The 19,860-nt window shown below is 37.0% G+C and overlaps 1 protein-coding gene across 1 annotated transcript; it reads left to right on the plus strand.

Moving 5' to 3' along the window:
- Positions 1 to 348: 348 nt before the first annotated feature.
- Positions 349 to 1,569, plus strand: LOC149150487 (putative disease resistance protein At5g47260). The gene has a single exon (XM_089442817.1). It carries the CDS (start codon positions 349 to 351, stop codon positions 1,567 to 1,569), a length of 1,221 nt encoding a protein of 406 aa, XP_089298943.1.
- Positions 1,570 to 19,860: the final 18,291 nt, after the last annotated feature.

The raw sequence follows: 19,860 nt of genomic DNA on the forward strand, positions 1-19,860 counted from the left end.
TCAAAGAGTGGAAGAAATCTCTAGATCTTCTTTTTGATGAGCTTCGCACCGATTTTACAGTGTTTTGCACTGCTCAACAGGTTGCCTCCGCCACAGCACACGAGGCAGAGATAAAGCTAAATAGCTGGGTTACGGAGGCTCCCCAAACTCGGATAATTGGAGTATACGGCAGTGGGTGGGGTGGGAAAAACAACAATGCTCAGAAAAATGTACAACTCATATAAGGTTAGTGACATTTTTGATGATGCCATTTGGGTTCCCGTTGATCAATTTCCAAATGTAGAGTTGCAGAGTCGTATTGCTTCTGAAGTCAATTTAGACCTCACCAACTATCATAATGATGTTGATATGCGGAGGATGATGTTGTCTGCATATCTCAAGAGGAGGAAATTCTTTCCGGTTTTAGAGAACATGTTGAGAAAAGTCGATCTCAATGAATTGGGGGTGGAATTTAGCAATGATAAAGACAGCAAACTTGTATTCTCTACAGAGAATAGAAATCTGATTGAAGAAATGAAGGCCGATGGGTGCATGAAAATACAATCCATGCCCATGGAGGACACATGGGGGTTGTTTAGCAGTATAGCTTTCAAAGATGTGCATATTCCGGGGGAGATAGAACATATTGCCAAAGAAGTTGCCAGCGAGTGTGAAGGTCTGCCCCTGGCGACAAGGTTAGTAGCCTCTGCAATGATTGGCAACAGAGCTTTAAATGATTGGCAGCTTGCTTTAAGGCAAATGCAAAGAACGGATTTCAATTTTCCAATCACTCGTCCTTCCATTGATCCTGTTTTGTTTCAGAGATTGAGGTGGAGTTACGATACTCTGCCTCATGCCAATTTGAAAAATTGTTTTCTATACTCTGCCGCCTTTGGTGAAGGTGAACAAATTCCGGTGAAGGCATTGGTGCATATGTGGATCGCAGAATGCCTACTTAAGGCCAGGGATGCAGACTCTTTATTGAGGATGGGGTACAATTATGTTGAGTTACTAGAAAATCGATGCTTATTTCAGGTAAAAGGGGATGTCATTACAGTCCACTATGTTGTCCGTAGCATGGCGATTTGTGTGGCAGAGAATGAGGAGAACTGTGTATTTAGGGCAAGTCAAAGGCTTCAACATTTCCCTGACATCCAGAACCATGCTGTTTGCAGAAGACTCTCAGTCTATGACAATAATATCACGTCTTTGCCCACAACGGACTTGAGATACCCGAAATTGGTTTCTCTATTCCTGGGAAAAAATGAAGATTTGAAAGAAATTCCAGCAGGATTTTTTCTCAACTTCACCTCTCGGAGCGTACTGGAGCTGAGCATCCCAGTAAAAGCATTGCCAACATCTCTGTGGCAATTAATACACCTGGAGTTTCTCAATCTGAGTTGGACTGAAATTGAAGATATACCTGAAGATATTAGTAATCTTTCTTCCCTTCAGTTTCTGTATCTGGGATATTGTAGAAATCTAAAATCGTTGCCATCTCAACTAGAAAATATGAAGTATCTCTATCTTAAGGGTTGTTATAACTTGAGAGAGTTGCCAGATGAGATAGACTGTACGATTGAACTGTAACAGAATGGAATTCTAACAAATACATTGTTAGAATTGAAGTCTTTTTGGAAAAGTGTGGTATTTGATTGGAGGATGTTTTTTATGGGATGCAACAAATTTGTGTTAATTGACCAGAAGATGCCTTATATGGGATGTATTTCAAAGATTTTTAGTTTGGATGCTTGTTATGAGATGTATTTCAAATATATTTTTGGCAAAGTTTTTGATACTTAAGAAAATATTTCTGTATAACTGGAGTTACCTTGCATGTACTGTTGATGGTATTGTTACATGGAGAGGCAGTGTTAGAAATGTCTAATTAAATATTTTATGTAAATGATATATGAAATTATATATAGGATAAAAAGATATTTTAATATAAGTTATAAAGTAAATATTTTAAGTAAAATTTTTGGTTAATCATAATTAAATATAGTTTTTTTTAAGTATGGTTAATCTTATTTATTTTCTAATTCACATATGTTGGTCATTAATTATCATAATTGTATTAGTAAATATGGCTGATATACCCAAATTAACCACATTTCTCACTTTTTATATGTTAATCTGCTTATAAAATATGTTTATCAATATATATCAACCTCATGTACTTTTGTGTTTGTACTAGTAATATCAAATTTTTATATATAATTACTTATGTCAAAGTCATGTGTTGAACATGTTAATTGTGGGAAATGAACTCTCTCTAAACAATTAAAAGTAAAAAAATATCTTGTCAAAACTTTTCAATAATAAATGGTATTATATATTTCTCAAAGTTCAGAATGAATGAAAAAAAAAAACATTTTAATTTCATGAGATTTGACCTTCCTTAAAACATGATAAATTCGAAATTAAGAGAGATCTACACTAGTTAAATTTTTACATTACAAATTTATTCTGCTATATTGTAAAATAAATCATTTTTAATATTGTTGACTATTCTTTTAGCTTGAAATTATAAAAATATGAATTTTTTTATAAACAAATATTTAAAATTTTACTAGAAAATTTTGATATAACATTTTTTCTCCATGTTTTATTTGACCAATCTTGTAATATGTAATATAAAACTGCAATTTAAATTTTAATTTGTAATTTGAAATATTTTCCTAATTTACTTTATTTAATAAATTTTCATTTTTATTAAAACAACTTACCATTTAAACAATAAAATATTCTGATCTGTAATTTTTCATAATTAATTACTAAAATTTTCATTTTTTTAAAACAACTTCAAACTTCAATTTCAATAAACTCTTTAAATACATTATTGTTAACTTCACGTACACTCTAATTAGTACACTTGAATTAGTTTAATTATCAAATGATATTATGTTCTTTTGATTTGGGTGATAAGGGCATAGATTTCGGTGGAGTGGATATGAATATAAAAAGTATGAAAATAGAGTCGTTACGAGTGATGAAAGAGGTGATTCCAAAAAAAAATCTCAAATAAATGTCATGATCATCCACATGTACTATGTAGACAACCATCTTTAGTGGACATAAGGATATAAAAAGCAACCATCTTTAGTGGACATAAGGATATAATAAAAAGTTATGGAAAGATGCTGATGATCCCCCGAGCCTAGACGTCGTGAGGGAGAGGAACAATACTTTGGAGAATTGTAATATGTTTCTAAAAAACATGGTTCTAAGAAATTGAGATTTTGTTAAGGAAGAATGTATTCAAAATTAAAGTAATTTAATATTAATATTTTATTTTTATTTTTTATTTTTCATTTTTTAAGGTATATTTTATTAATGGTTAGTATAAATTTATTTATTATTATTATGATTATAATTTTAATATTAATAATTGTTATTGTAATTAACATAATTACATTAATAAATATGGTTGATATAAGTAGATAGACTTATATTGATCACAATAGTAAATGTAGTTAATATAGATAAATAGACTTATATCAATCACTTTAATATTTATTAGAGAAATAATAAAATTTTAATATTCATACTAAATTTATTTCCATTAAAATTATTGAAACTCTAATTTGAAAATTATTTATTTTTAAATTCCAAAACTAATCAAGAACATGCATCCTTATTATACCTCATCAATACTATTTTTTAAAATTTAAACTACTTGATCACCAAAGTATATATGATTTGATTAGTATCTTCCTTCATAATTAGGGTTTGAAGCAATAATATTTTTACTGAGTGGTAAATGTTAGAGTTAGCTTCACTAGGTAATATTGCCTATAAGTGGTTTTAAATAATTATTACCTATAGTTGTGATTAAAAAATCATCAAAAATTGGAATCTGAGTTTAGATTGCAAATATATTATTGAAGTGACACTAAGAAGTCATATGGCATAAAATATCTAAGGGTTACCCTCTCTGGCTTAAGAGCTACTTTGAGGCCTAAAGCAAGGAGGTTTTCTTTAAATCTTGCAGAGAGTGTCTTGGCACTGTCCCCAAGAAAGGAACATCTCAAATATAAATATCCACTTTAAGGTAATAATCATGATTAAAAATTATAAAAGATGAGCCAAGTAATAGAAATACAGGAAGAAATATCACAAATACGAGGCACATGACTGTTAGGAAAGACATATCCAACAATTAAACCTGTATAGACACCTCTAGTGAGGAGATAGGTATCTCAAACAAGTTGTTAAGAAATGTAGATAGGTTAGGATTGCATAAGAAAACGAAGGAGTGGTGTAAAAGGAGTTTCTTGCCCAAGGAATTCAAGAAGGTGAAACCACCTACTTTTGATAGTGAGGTTTAGAAGAATAAGAAGAATGAAGCATGGTTGTTAGGATTGAAGAAATATGTTAGGGTACATACTTACTGTGAGAATATGAAAGCCAATGTAGCCATATTCAAATGAAAAGGAGAAGTTGACATTTTATGGGAGAACTAAGGCATCAACAAAAAGAAGCTCAACTTGGAAAATTTTGAAATATACTTCATAGAGAAATAAAATTATGAAAGATATTACGATCGAAATATTAGAGAGTTCAATGACCCCAAAGTGGGACAACCAGCAATGGATTCATATGCAAATAGATTCATAGAATTTCTAATGTATGTGCCTCATATCAAGGATGAGAAAGTGAAGATACATCATTTTTTCAAGGAAATACCATATTCTTTTCAAGATTTCAATGAGTTTTATGAGCCAAAAACACTTGATAAAACCTTCAAGAAAGCTGAATATTTTTATGATTAGTGTTAATAAAAGATGGAGTCCCAAATAGTGTGGAAGAAGAGAATAAAATTGGATTCAAGAATAAATAATCTAGGTTATTGCACTATAGAATATTTGAAAAATGTGTCAAGTTTAGTCTTCCATCAAGGAATGAGCACTAGCAAAAGTATCCTTCCCAAAGTGGGGATAAGATAGAAATAAAAATAAAAATATCAATATGGCCATAAATAAATATCCATGCATAGTTTTAAACAAATTTAATTACAATTTTCCCAAGAAGATAAACTGAGATGTTACACTAACAATCTTGCATTTATTCAAGATGTTGTGTGGTTAACCTATTTTGAGCACCTACAAAGGTTTTATACAATAGCAAGAAATTTAATGTTATCCATCACCATTTTTTATTGAGGATTAGGTTTACAAAGGATAACATTACTTAAGTAATAGGCTTACATAGGATAGACAAGAAATTGTTTGAATGACACATTATGCTCAACAAAATGTGAAGCGATTTTGTTATTAGAAACGAGGTGGTGAAACTTGACAAGGGAATAAAATGCCAATATTTGAGTCATCCATGTACTAATGTGGCATATCTTTTATTGAAATTCAGCATATGTGAAGGCCACCATAATCTTCTATATCGATATCATTTCAAATTCCTAAACCATTTGAAACACTAGAGACTTATTAGTAAGCCATATTTCTTGCTAATATTACTTCATCTTACACCTTAGAGAATAAAAATAGATAAAAATATTGCACAAAGTTTAACTAATCATGGATTGATCAAGCCATTACTTATGGATGCCCTTTCATTCACCAATTATATCTGGGAGGCATTTCTAGCAAGAGTTCCATGAATAGAGCATGCAGAAGAAAAATATAAAGAAGCACAATAAGAAGAAGAAAAAGAGGTATGGGAACAAGACAAAGAAGCATGGTAGGTAGAAGAAAAATAGGAAAAATCACCATAGGTAGAAGTGCAATAAGATGAAGCGCCACATGCAAAAAAAATATGAAATCACATGAAGAAGAGGCATTTTTTGAAGGAGGACAACCCATTCGAGGGTTTTGAGATGGTATGGGAAGAACATCGCAAAAAATAGAGGCGAAAATCATCCAAAAGTAACTATAAAAGTGTCAAAAGGCCCTTCATGTGAAGAATTCCCCCATCTCAATCAAGAGGGATGTGCTAAATATGTTATTAAGTAGAAGAAGGTAATATTATATTTCAAGACAACATTTTCAGAAAATAATTTGTTATTGAAAAATGCTACTAGAATGGATATGATAGAATAGTTTGATATTACTAAGCATCTCTTGAAATAGCTAAGCCCGCAGCTAAAAGGAAGGTTATTGTTAGTTTCAATCCTAATAAATATCGTTTGAACCACTCTTTTGGTACATAATTTAAACATAACCAAAAGTTAAATATGGAAAATAAGAGGTGGTTCCATGAGTTGATCATGGATTAAAATAAGTTAAACATTTACAAACCCGAGGAAAGTTTGGATACAATGGCCTAGGATTTTGAAGAATGTGGGTGGTGACCTTCACTTGTGGGTGGTGACCTTCACCTCCACATGAAGGTGACTAGAATGATTATTTAAAATATGAGGCTTCAACTATTGAAGTGATTGATATAGAACCACAAGATGTTGCTACAAAACCACAAACTAAACTTGTTGCTACACAACCACTAGATGCCTTCTCTATAGAACCTCCAACAAAACTTATTGTAGTTGATTTTATGGTTAAATTAATAGAAGTATAAACATGAAAGCTAGACAAACCTACTTCAATATTAGCTAAGGGGTAAACAAATGAAGGACAAGCTTCAGTTTATTAGAAGTGATTTGATTAAGAGAAAAAAATGAAATAGAAAATAACAACTAAATCATTTAGAAAGGGTATTATTTCGTTGTAGAACCATTGATGAGTCATATTTGATTTGAAGTAAAAATGGGTTGAATTTTAAGTTATACGTCAAGAAAAATGGAGATATTTTAGAAAAGAATTTTAAAAATTACCTAAATTGATAATTGAGGTACACAAGGTGAAATAAGAAAAAAACCAACTTTGGAAAATGAGTCATTTAACCTTTCTCTTAGATTTCCATCACGAGTTTATGTAGTATTCTTACAAGAGCAATATTTATATCATTCCAAACTAGATATTTAGTTACTATGCAGATTCATATCTTCAAAGTAAGTTTTGGGAGCTTATGGTCGATGTAGTAAATAAGATTAAAGAAATGATTTGTGAGTTATAATTTCATGGTATTATTCTAAATCATGTAGAAATGAAACTATAATCTTTTTCTAGGTTATGTTCACTTGAAATCTTTCACTTTATTAGTGATTGTTTACTAATGCTCTATCTTTTATAGAATACGCTATATAAAATGCATATCTATGGGTTAGAGGGAAACATTTTTCTAAATAGAATGTGATTTTTTATCAAATATAGTTAAATAAAACTCATTGGATACCTTTTATTTGTTGAACCCAATAAGTGGCAATATTTGATTATAAGTACAATGTCATTTATAAATTATTGGAAGCTTTGCTTACTTGTCAATGAAGATAGGACTACTAGAGCAATGAAATGAGAGAAAGAGAACCACTAAATTATCCCAAATTTAATGCAATTTTAAATAGAGCAAAGAAATATATCCATAATCTAAAAACAAATGGGACAACATGGACAAATATAAGGTTTCATTTCCCTTTTTTTTCCACATCATAATATATCTAAATATCTATAAATATAGGATCCATGAGAGGAGGATGATCGTTGGCGAAAATATATCTAAATATCTATAAATATAGGATCCATGAGAGGAGGATGATCGTTGGCAAGAAATGGAGAGGAATATAGGATATTATGCACCACGGGACAAAGGCCAATCATATAGTTTTATTGACGAATATTTTGATGTATATTGACGAATTTGATATATAGTGTTGCTAAATATTTTGATGTATATTGATGATATTTTTGTCAAAATATCCAATCAAATTATTTCCGTATCTATCATATTCCGGTCCAAATTAGAACTCTAACTTGGTAATTATGATTTAAACGTAAATTAGAACTCTAACTTGGTGACTATGATTTAAACCTAAGAAATTTGAAGGTGTATTTATAATCATGTTAACTTGCTCAATGGTAAATTAACACACATTGGTTGCATTCCATACAAAAAAATAACTTCCCATCAAATAATACGAGTGTGGAACAGAATTGACGCAAAGACTTCAATGGTAACAAAGTATTTGCTAGAATTCCATTCTCTTACAGTTTATCTCATCTGGAAAATCTCATAAGTTATACCAACCCTTAAGATAGAGATACTTCATATTTTCTAGGTCTCCTAGTTGAGATGGCAACGATTTTAGATTTCTGCAATATCCTGGAAGAAAGATTACCAATATATTTGGGTATATCTTCAATTTCAGTCCAAGTCAGATTGAGAAACTCAAGGTGTACTAAATGCCACATCGATGGCGGCAATGTTTTTACTGGGATTCTCAGCTCCAATACCCTCAACGACGTGAATTTGAGTAAAAATCCTGCTGGAATTTCTTTCAAATATTCATTTTTTCCCAGGAATAGATAAACCAATTTGGGGCATCGCAAGTCCTTTGTTCGCAAAGACGTGATATTATTGTCATAGACTGAAAGTCTTTTGCAAACAGACTGGTTCTGGATATGAGGGGAATGTTGAAGCCTTTGACTTGCCCTAAATACACAGTTCTCATTCTCTGCGAGACAAATCGCCATGTTATGGACAACAGAGTGAACTGCAGTGACATCTCCTTTCACCTGAAATAAGCATCAATTTTCCAACTACATAATTGTACCCCATCTTCAACAAAGAGTTTGCATCTCTGCCCTTAAGTAGGCCTTCTGCGATCCAGATATGCACCAATGCTTTCACCGGAATTTGTTCACCTTGGGCAAAAGTGGCACAGTATAGAAAACAATTTTTCAAATTGGCATGAGGCAGAGTCTCGTAACTCCACCTCAATCGCTGAAACAAAACTGGATCAATGGAAGGACGAGAGATTGGAAAACTGAAATCCGTTCTCTGCATTTGCCTTAAAGCAAGCTGCCAATCATTGCAGAGGCTACTAACTTTATCGCCAGGGGCATACCTTCACATTCGCTGGCAACTTCTTTGGCAATATGTTCTATCTCCCCTGGAATATGCACGTCTTTGAAAGCTATATCGCTGAAAAACTGCCATGTGTCCTCCATGGGCATGCGTTGTATTTTCATGCACCCGTCGGCCTTCATTTCTTCAATCAGATTTCTATTCTCCGTAGAGAATATAAGTTTGTTGTACTTGTCATTGCTAAATTCCACGCCTAATTCGTTGAGATCAAGTTTTCTCAACATGTTATCTAAAACCAGAAAAAAAATTCCTCCTCTTGAGATATGCAGAGAGCATTATCCTCCGCATGTCAACATCATTATGACAGTTGGTGAGGTCTAAGTTAACTTCAGAATCAATACGAATCTAAAACTGTACATTTGGAAATTGATCCACTGGAACCCAAATGGCATCATCAAAAATGTCGCTAACCTTATAGGAGTTGTACATTTTTCTAAGCATTGTTGATTTTCCCACGCCACCGCTGCCATATACTCCTATTATCTGAGTTTGGGGAGCTTCTGTAACCCAACTATTTAGCTCTATCTCTGCTTCTTGTGGTGCGGCGTAGGTAACCTGTTGAGCACTGCAAAACACTGAAAAATCGGTGTGAAGTTCATTAAAGAGCACATTTAAAGCTGCCTTCCACTCTTTGATTTCTCTAGAGAGTCTCGGCGTTCAAAAAAAAAATCAAGACAATGGTGCGGTCGTTGTGAGCGATCAATCAAGTGTTTGGCCTTTACAACTGCATCTTGCATTCTTTGCAAAGAATTTCTCAGAGACTAAGGGGGAGTCTTGCGCTACCGCTCGAATTGATCGGTGATATCGATTAAGATGACCTTCATGCGATTTAACTGAGCTTCTAGAAGCCGACGGTTATGATCCAATTGTCTCGGATCACTGCAGCAACAACAACGTTTAGGGAGTTTGTTGGAGGTACTACACACCTAGGACCTTCGTTACTGGCACATGTGAACACTTAGTTAGAGCATTCACTGACATGCAAGGCTTCAACATTGGAATCTTCACCAGATTGGCGCCTTTGACTGTCCATGCATGCATGGGACTACATGCAAGATTCTTTCTGCATGATTTACTCCCTTTGCTCCTCTTTTCACTCCACAACTAGCTAGTTCTCTCTGGAACTTGTTGTAGGTGTCGAGTCCTCTCATTGATAACCACTATGGTGCATTACCTTGGAATCTGCACCCAGTGATGCGAATTAGTTGACTTTCATGTAGTATATCATAAGCATTGTAACCTATTTTCTGTTAATCAATAATTCTGTTTGTTCTTTCGATTTCTTTTTAGTGTTTTTGCTCTGCAAAGCTGTGTGTTCAACCATTACTAGCTAGATTCATCTGTGCAGGTTTTCTAACACATTTACATGGTATCAGAGCTCACAGGTTGCTAGATAAAAGGCGCACATGTACTTTATTTTACAGGTATAACAACTTGGAGATCGAAGATCGACAGAACAATGGAGTTTCCCAAAGCATCAATCTTAACATCGTACAACTATCACGAATGGAAGGACCAAATGGCTCGATACCTTCGTCAAAAATGGTTGTACAGGATTACCATGGCTGCAGAAGTGGAACCCACTTTAGCGATAGAGAAATCCAAGTACCTCAACTGCATGGATGAAACCCGCGAATCCATATGCATATGCATCTCCCCAGAGTTGCAGTTTCATCTATCTGCCTGCAGTACTCCCATTGAGATTTGGAAAAAGGTTGAAGAACTCTATGGGAAACAAGATGAGATGAAAGGACAGCTACTCGAAGTGGAGCTGCTCTCATTGAATCCACAAAACTATGACAAAATTCAAGACTTCTTCACCAAATATAATGATCTATTGTTGCAACTCAAGGGTTGTGGAATTGACAAATCCAAGGAGGAGAGTAGCCAAGTTCTCTCTATTATGTCAAAGCTCGAACCAGAATACTCCGTTTTTGTGTCTACATTTCCTTCAGTAAGGTTCACAACAGGTAAATCCTACACTATGCCTTCTCTCAAAGAGTACACGGAGTCCCTCAATTTTTAGCAAGAAACTCATTGGCATGGGGAAAATCAAACCTCCAAAAGCGCTTGCACTTTCTATGCATGATGGCAGCCACAATAAAAATCACAGATCTGATTCAAATCAGAAAAATCAATAGCAAAAAGATAAGGGAAAAACGCATTCCCATTCAAAGAAGGAAGGGTACACCAAGCCCTTCAATGACTCCTCCAGCTCCAGAAATGAGAAAGGGAAGAAAGGAGACAAATGCACCTATTGTCACCGAGGATTCCATTCGGAATCCTCTTAAATGAAGAAACAAATTGACCAAATGGCATAAATCCTTCAGAAGCACAACCTTGGGGACCACATCCCTTAGGGCGCCAAGAAGAAAACTGAGGATCCGCCACACGAGAAAGGTAACAATTTTCATTCTTTAGTTGCAATTAACTCTTCCCCTGATGCATGGATTATAGATTCTGGTGCATCACATCATATGGCTGCTGCAAAGGAAGTCCATTCCTCTTTGGATGCATGCAAAAGATCTCCCATCCTCATGGGAGATGACTCACCTATTGAGGTCACCGGAAAAGGTAGAGTGGAACTTTTACACGGAAGCTTTGAAAATGTGCTTCATGTTCCAAAACTTTCGGTAAACCTGCTTTCAGTTTATTAGATCACTCATTCCAGCACCAGAAAAAGAGTGGAATTCACCCCAGATGTAGTGAACATATATGACCTACATAGCAGCTCGAAAATTGCAACCGGTGAGGTAAACAATGGAGCTAGACTGTATACATTTTTTTAATTTATTGAATCTGAATCCTCCTTATTGCTTACACATGTTGATGGTAGTAGTAGGCTTTGGCATGAAAGATTTGGTCACTTAAATTACAGGTATATGCAACAGTTAAGCAAGCATGAGATGGTGGAAGGCTTGCCAAATATCAGTTTCTCCAAAGGAGTTTGTGAAGGGTTTGTCCTTGGCAAACATCCTAGAGAAAAGTTTGACACCGGCAAGACTCACAGAGCATCTTCTCCTTTAGATCTGATCCATAGTGATCTCATGGGCCTTTTCCTCATCCTTCCATTGACAAAGCAAGGTATGTGCTTATATTTATTGATGATTTTTCACGGTATACTTGGGTGTATCTTCTCAGGGCCAAATCTGAAGTTTTTGTGCACTTTGAAGATTTCAAAGCACTAGTTGAGACACAGTCAAAGAGAAAGATCAAAGCCCTCCATATAGACAATGGGGGGGAATATGTTAACACAACACTTCAGAACCTTTGCCTTGAGTTCGGCATACAGTTGCAGCACACAGTTCCATACACTCCGCAGCAGAACGAAGTTGCTAAGAGAAAGAACCGATCTCTCAAAGAGATGGCTTCCTGCATGCTACATGCTAAGTCACTACCTCATAAGCTATGGGCTGAAGCACTTAATTGTGCTAACTACATCCAGAACATATCTCCTCATAGATCTTTCAAGGATCAAACCTCCTTTGAAGCTTGGAGCGGCACTAAACTAGAGGTCACCCACTTCCGTGTTTTCGGCTCCCGAGCATGGGCCAGGATCCCCTCTGAAAAGAGGAAATCTCTTGATCCATAGAGCATTGAGTGCATCCCTTTTGGATACCCTAATGGTGTGAAGGGATACTAAAACTTGATTTCCTCTATGGACAAGCTCATCATTGAGCGAAGTGTTCAATTTGAGGAATGTCTCTCACATGCACCTCAATTGCCGCATATCTACCTCATGACCGAGTTGATGACTCAGTACACTCAGATGCAGTTACAAAGCATGCAGATGTCGAGGTAGAGCATGCAGATGCAGAGATCAAGTCTTCAGATACAAATCCAGTGCATGCAAATGATGATCCACATCCAAGCTCAGATCGGGATTCCAGCGGTGAATCAACTTCCCCTGTCGTAAATTAGAGAACAAGGAGCTTAAGTGAGATATATGCACAAGACTACCCAGCTGCTAGAAATGGTCTTGTGGGGGATAATTCTGATCCGCAGAGGACTAGCTCAGGGTTTATTGAGCCTCCTCTTGCCCTCACTACCACTGAACCAATGCCATCCCGACATTGTCATTTAGCTCAAACGTCTGATCCGCAGTATTACGCTGACACTGCTGAGCATCCCTCTTGGGAGTCTGCCATGGAGGAGGAGTAAAACTCCCTCCTCGAGAACTAGATCTCAGATCTGGTCCCCCTTCCTTCAGGAAGGAAACTTGTCTGATGCAAATGGGTCTACAGGACCAAGCATGCTGAAGATGGGCAAATCACCAGACAGAAAGCCAGGCTAGTAGCCAAAGGCTTCCAAAAAGTGCATGACATTGATTATGATAAGACCTTTGCTCCAGTAGCAAAGATGGATTCCATACGCCTTGCACTTGCCATTATGGCTGCCAAGGGGTGGGAAGTACATCAGATAAATGTGAAGAATGTCCTTCTTCACAGAGACCTATCTGAGAAGATCTACATGGAGCAACTACATGGTTTTATTCAGGATTCATCTTTGGTCTGCAAACTAAAGAAGTCTCTCTACGGCCTTAAGCAAGCCCCAAGAGCTTGGTATGTGAAGATGGATTCTTTTTTCTTATCACAAAACTTCGAAAGATGTAAGTCTGATCTGAATGTTTACATGCTCAGGACACATGACTCTCTTCTTATCTTAGTTTTGTATGTGGATAATCTCCTGATCACCGGCAGCTCGGCTTTAGCCATTGCTACAATCAAGAAGACCTTGCACGATAGGTTCTTGATGACGGACATGGGTCCATTACACTTCTTTCTTGGTCTTGAGATCAGTCAGGATGCCACAGGCATCAAACTCTCTCAGGCTAAGTATGCATGGGATCTTCTCGAGAGATTTCACATGACTGACTGCAAGCCAGCACCGACTCCTTTTCTGTCTGGGGTCCACCTTGAAGATGGAAGTGACACTCCATTAGTTGATAGTACTCTCCATCGACAACTATTGGGGAGCTTATTGTACCTCACCCACTGCAGACGAGATCTCTCATATGCAGTAGGGGCAGTTTCCAGATACATTGATGAGTCGCATGAGCTACACTAGAAAGTTGCCAAGCGCATCCTCCGACATGTGCAGGGCACCATCACCTTCGAGATTCACTATGCAAGAGGCACTACACTGAATCTCCTTTGTTTCACAGATTTTGATTGGGTGGGCGACAACATTGATCGCAAGTCCACCTCTGAATATTCACTCAGTTTAGGTTCTGGCCCTATCTGTTGGTCGAGCAAGAAGCAGGCTGCTATTGCTCTCTCTTCAGCTGAGGCCGAGTACAGAGGAATAGTAAACATCACCACTTAGGCTCTGTGGCTACAACACTTCCTCACTGAGTTGGGCGTCCAGTTCCACCATCCCTTTATCATCTGGTGTGACAACCAGAGCACTCTCAAATTTTGCAGGGATCTAGTACAGCGGCAGCAGATGAAGGACATAGAGATCCATATGCACTACATCAGAAACTTAGTACATGATCGGGTCATTGATTTGCAGTTTTGTCTTTCAGCAGAAAAAAGTGCAGACATCTTCAGCAAGACATTCACTGAGCAGAAGTTTCACTCTCTACGTGATCGTCTTGGAGTGAAGCACACAGTTACTTAGCAACTGTCTTTTCTTCCTCTTTTCTTTTGATTACATTGTATTTTGAGGGGGGCTTTTTCCCACGAGGTTTTCCCTCTTTCCTCAATTTTAGTACAAGTTGCACTCTATTTTGGGTGACCTTTGGCCTTAGTTGCTAGGGCCCATTTTCTATTTTTCCCCATAGTGGTGTTCAGGGGGGGTGTTGGAGGTACTACACACCTAGGACCTTCATTACTGGCACATGCAGACACTTAGTTAGAGCATTCACTGACATGCAAGGCTTCAACATTGGAATCTTCACCAGATTGGCACCTTTGACTATCCATGCATGCATGGGACTACATGCAAGATCCTTTCTGCATGATTTACTCCCTGATTTGCTCCTCCTTTCACTCCGCAACTGGCTAGTTCTCTCCAGAACTTGTTGTAGGTGTCAAGTCCTCTCATTGATCACCACTATAGCGCATTACCTTGGGATTTTCACCCAGTGATGCATATTAGTTGACTCTCAAGTAGTATATCATGAGCACTGTAACCTATTTTCTGTTAATCAATAATTCATTTTGTTCTTTCGATTTTTTTTTTAGTGTCTTTGCTCTGCAAAACTGTGTGTTCAACCTTTACTAGCTAGATTCATCTGTGCAGGTTTTCTAACACATTTGCAAAGTTGGATGCAGTTCCAGTCAAAAAATCCATTGCCAATAATTGGTGGGAGCGGAGTAGGGATGAATATGAAAGTGAGAACAAAAAAATAGAAGAGAGCCTTGAGGGATAACTCAATTAATAGAGTTTTTATTACTAAATAACTAAATTTATTGAAAGGTCACTAAGTCAATTGGCTTTATGTAACGATCACAGTGACCATGAACCATAGTTGCAGAGGAAAAAAATATTAGTAGAAGGGAGGATGAATATAAAACGCGGCCAACAGAGCAAAAATATGAATATGCGTGAGCAGAGAGCAAACCAATATGTGTATGCAAAGCAAGGTCGATGGGTTGTCTAAATATACAAGGGATTAGCAATGCTCGTATTTATGATGATTTACGGGGAGCTGTAAGGTTGGAATCAGAATATATTCCAAAGAAACAACTTTACTTAATTCCTCAACATTTTTCCATTCCTAATCATGCCTTTACTATATATGTTTAATAATTCTCTAATATAAAGGTGAGGAATTGATGTCTTTATTCATTCCCACTTTTAATATATGGACAAGAAAAAGAATACGAATCAATTCTTCCGCTGCTATTCCATAAAGAATAAAAACATCCAGCTGCTCATTCACACCATGTCCGATAATTTCTTAAAACATAACCGCTCGGAAAAAGAATAAGAAGCTGAAGTACAAATTAAAGTTTTTAAAATTTTCATCAGTGTTTTCAACAATAAGTTAAAATAATTTCATTAATTAATTGTACATAATGCATTATTCATACATATACTAATGTCAAAACCAATTTTCGTTGATTCTTGTAGTGCAGTAGAATAATATTGTTGCTAACTTGGCTACATGACTCAAATAATAATTTTAATTAATTCCTTTCTTTTATTAAAAAAATAAATAAAATTATAAATGAAACCTTCCTGTTTATATATAAATTAATTTCAAGGTCGTCATCATTGATTCTTATATAGCAAGAGAAGCGATATTGTTGTTGACACAATTACAATGCTATTCTTACCCCTTATACTAATTATATATCATTTATATAATTTTACTCTTTGTGTTAATTTTTCAAAAATAATTTTAAATTATTCACTAGCATAAATATATTAATAAATGTGGTTAATAAACATTAATAAGCGTATATTAATCATATTTATAAATACACATTAATATTTATATACATTTATATGAACTTCCATATACAATATTTAAACGTACATTATTGTGCATATTATTATATTGATGTATTTAAATGTACATCACTGTGCATTAATATACTTTAGCATTTGTAAATTATTGTTATGCACACTGTTGTATATTAATTAAAGTACATTGATGTATAGCAATGTATATTAACATACATTAATGCACTAAGAAAACCACATTAATATGATTGATATAGCCAAAGGCTTCATTTGTATCTTGTTTGGTTGTGTTATATTCTTTCCACGACTAACCTACGTAGTTAAAGGGGGGCGGTAGCCCCCCTTCGTTGCGCCGATTGCGCAGCGGGGGGGTCACAGGGGGGGCGGCAGCCCCCCCTGTCCGGGGGGTTTGAGGGGGGCGGGTAGCCCCCCTCTACGGGGTCCGAGGCAGCGCCCCGGGAAAAAAAAATTTTGGACCCTATATTAGGTTGGGCGAACCTACCTATGGTTTTGTGCATGATTTTCGCACATGGTATTGGACGCGATGGTTTTTCGGTCCATGGTATTGGATGCTTCGGCATGTATAAATATGTATTGTAACATTGAAAGGAACATAATGAAAAATCAAGCTGGTAGTCCCGGTTTTGGGATCCAGGGAAAAATCTCTGTGCATATGTGTTTTATGGGTTATGCTCTTGCATTGTTTATTTTCTTTGTTTAAGAATTCGTATGCAGGTAATTTCTGTACAGGGTTAAAACCTACATTTGGTATCAGAGCTGTTTTGGCTTCAAGGGGACGCCTTTGTTGCTGAGGGGTTTCGCTCGGGCCTGTGGTAGACCCTGTTCAGTGGGAGATCTGTGAGATCGATTCTGGTGGTGAAAGAAGATGGCGAGCAGTGGAAAGATCGAGATTGAGAAGTTCAATGGTCAGAGTTTTGAGTTGTGGAAACTCAAGATGGAGGATCTGTTGGTCGATAAAGATCAGTGGATCGCGGTAGATCCGGGTACTAAACCATCGGGAGTGACCGATGAAGAATGGAAGAAATTGGATCGGAAGGCAAAGAGCACAATACGATTGTGTGTCTCAGATTCAGTATTGTTGAATGTATCAGGGGAAGCTACGGCGAAGGCTTTGTGGGTCAAGTTAGGGACTTTGTACCAATCTAAGTCTCTGGTGAATAAATTGTTCCTGCGGAAAAAGCTGTATAACCTGAGGATGAAAGATGGAGACTCGGTGACAGAGCATCTGAATGCGTTTAATACTGTGGTAAGTCAGTTATTATCTGTTGATATTAAAATTTCAAATGAAGATAAGTGCATCAGTCTATTGTGTTCTCTACCAGATTCGTGGGATAGTCTGGTTATTGCAATAGGTAGCAATGCAACTGCTTTGCAGTTTGATGAAATAGTCTCAGCCTTGCTGACGGAGGAGATGAGACGGAAGAATATGGACAACCAGAATGGTGATGCCTTGTCTGTACGAGGACGGTCCCAGAACAGAAACAAAAATAAGTCATCGAGTGGGAGATCTAAATCTAGAGGGAGATCTAAATCTCCGGGAAAACCTACAAAGGTGGTGTGCTGGAAATGTGGAAAGGAAGGACACTTCAGAGGGGATTGTAAATCTAAAACTCCCGATAAAGGAAAGGGATCTGATGATGCTCCTTCTGTAGAGGCGAAAACCACCTCAGATGAAGGTGGGGATGTGTACTTGGCTTCTTCAAGTACACATGTAGATCATGAGGCATGGTTGATTGACTCAGGTGCATCCTTTCACTTCACTCCCCATAGAGAGTGGTTCTGCGAGTATCAGAAATACGATGGTGATGATGTCTTCTTAGGAGATGATAGGAAGGCTAGAATCATTGGTCGGGGAAAAGTAAAGTTGAAGTTGCAAGGTGGAAGGGTTAGAACACTTCCGGGTGTTCTACATATTCCTGCATTGGCCAGAAATCTGATTTTTGTAAGCAAGTTGGATGATGCAGGTGTAAAGACGGTGTTCGAGAAAGATACCTGCAAGATGGTTCGAGGAGCACTGATATTGATGCGGGGAGTTCGGACTGGAACTCTGTACAAACTGCAAGGTAGCACTGTTGTTGATGGGTGCAATAGTTCTATGGTTCCTGAAAATGGAGTAGAAAATCTAGTGGTCTCTGGAGAGAAGACCATGTTGTGGCATCAAAGGCTTGGACATATTGGAGAGAAGGGCCTTCGAATACTTCATAGTAAAGGTATGGTAGAAGGTATGAATGATAGCTCTCTGGATTTTGATTTCTGTGAAAATTGTGTGTATGGGAAGCAGAATCGAGTGAGTTTCCCCTCTGGTGGTAAGAGGACAAAACAGATATTAGAGCTTGTGCATAGTGATGTGTTTGGACCTGTGAAGGTTCCATCACTGGGTAAGTCTGTGTACTATGTATCATTCATAGATGACTTCTCAAGGAATACATGGATATATTTCCTTAAGAAGAAATCTGAAGTCTTTGACAGGTTTAAAGAATTTAAGGCTCTGGTGGAAAATCAGACAGAGAAGAAGATAAAGGTGCTGAGGACAGATAATGGTGGAGAATTTTGCAGCAAGGAATTTGAAGAATTTTGTAAGAAGTGTGGTATAGCACTGCAGAAGACTACTCCACATACACCTCAGCAAAATGGAGTCGCAGAAAGAATGAATAAGACGTTGATGGAAAGGGCAAGAAGCATGCTCAGTGGTGCCGGGTTAGGACAGGAATTCTGGGCAGAGGCGGTGGATACTGCAAGTTACCTGATCAACAGATCACCCTCATCAGCATTGGAGGATAAGACTCCACAAGAAGTATGGACTGGTAAGAAACCCTCTCTTTCACATCTGAGGGTATTTGGATGTGATGCATATGTACATGTTCCAAAGGAGAAACGAACCAAGTTGGATAGTAAATCTGAAAAGTGCATCTTTATTGGGTATAAGGATGGTTTAAAGGGTTATAAGCTTTGGAACCCAGTCACACAGAAGGTTGTGTACAGCCGAGATGTGGTGTTCAGAGAGGTAAAATATGTTATTCAACATGAAGTCCAACCAAAGGAACCTGAGAAGATAGAGTTTGAGCCAAAGGAGGAAGAATCAGACTCTGCAGCAGAGGAGGAATCAGAAGATGAAGAGCCACTAACTCCGGCTGTGAGAAGATCAGGTCGAGAAAGAAGGCAGCCAGAAAGGTATAGTCCATCTGCTTTCAGTTCAAATTTTGCTTTGTCTGTTACTGATGATGATCCCAGAACTGTGAAGGAAGCAGTGGATTCAGAGGATGGAAAACTCTGGAAAGAGGCCATGGTTGATGAAATGGTATCTTTGCACAAAAATGAGGCTTGGGATCTGGTAGAGTTGCCGGCTGGAAGGAAACCCATTGGAAGAAAATGGGTGTTCAAGAAGAAGAATAATGCAGAAGGAAAGGTGGAGAAATACAAAGCTTGGTTGGTAGCAAAAGGTTATTCCCAGGTGCCGGGAATTGATTTTGGTGATATTTTTTCTCCTGTTGCCAAGGTAGCTTC

This window comes from Pinus tabuliformis, chromosome 9 (genome assembly GCF_031772625.1).
Source record: "Pinus tabuliformis cultivar Carrire ecotype Pingquan chromosome 9, CPIR1, whole genome shotgun sequence".
Classification (NCBI taxonomy): Eukaryota; Viridiplantae; Streptophyta; class Pinopsida; order Pinales; family Pinaceae; genus Pinus; species Pinus tabuliformis.

Coding starts and splice junctions, on each gene's coding strand:
- LOC149150487 (XM_089442817.1), top strand. CDS start 349: ATGCGGAGGATGATGTTGTCTGCATATCTCAAGAGGAGGAAATTCTTT.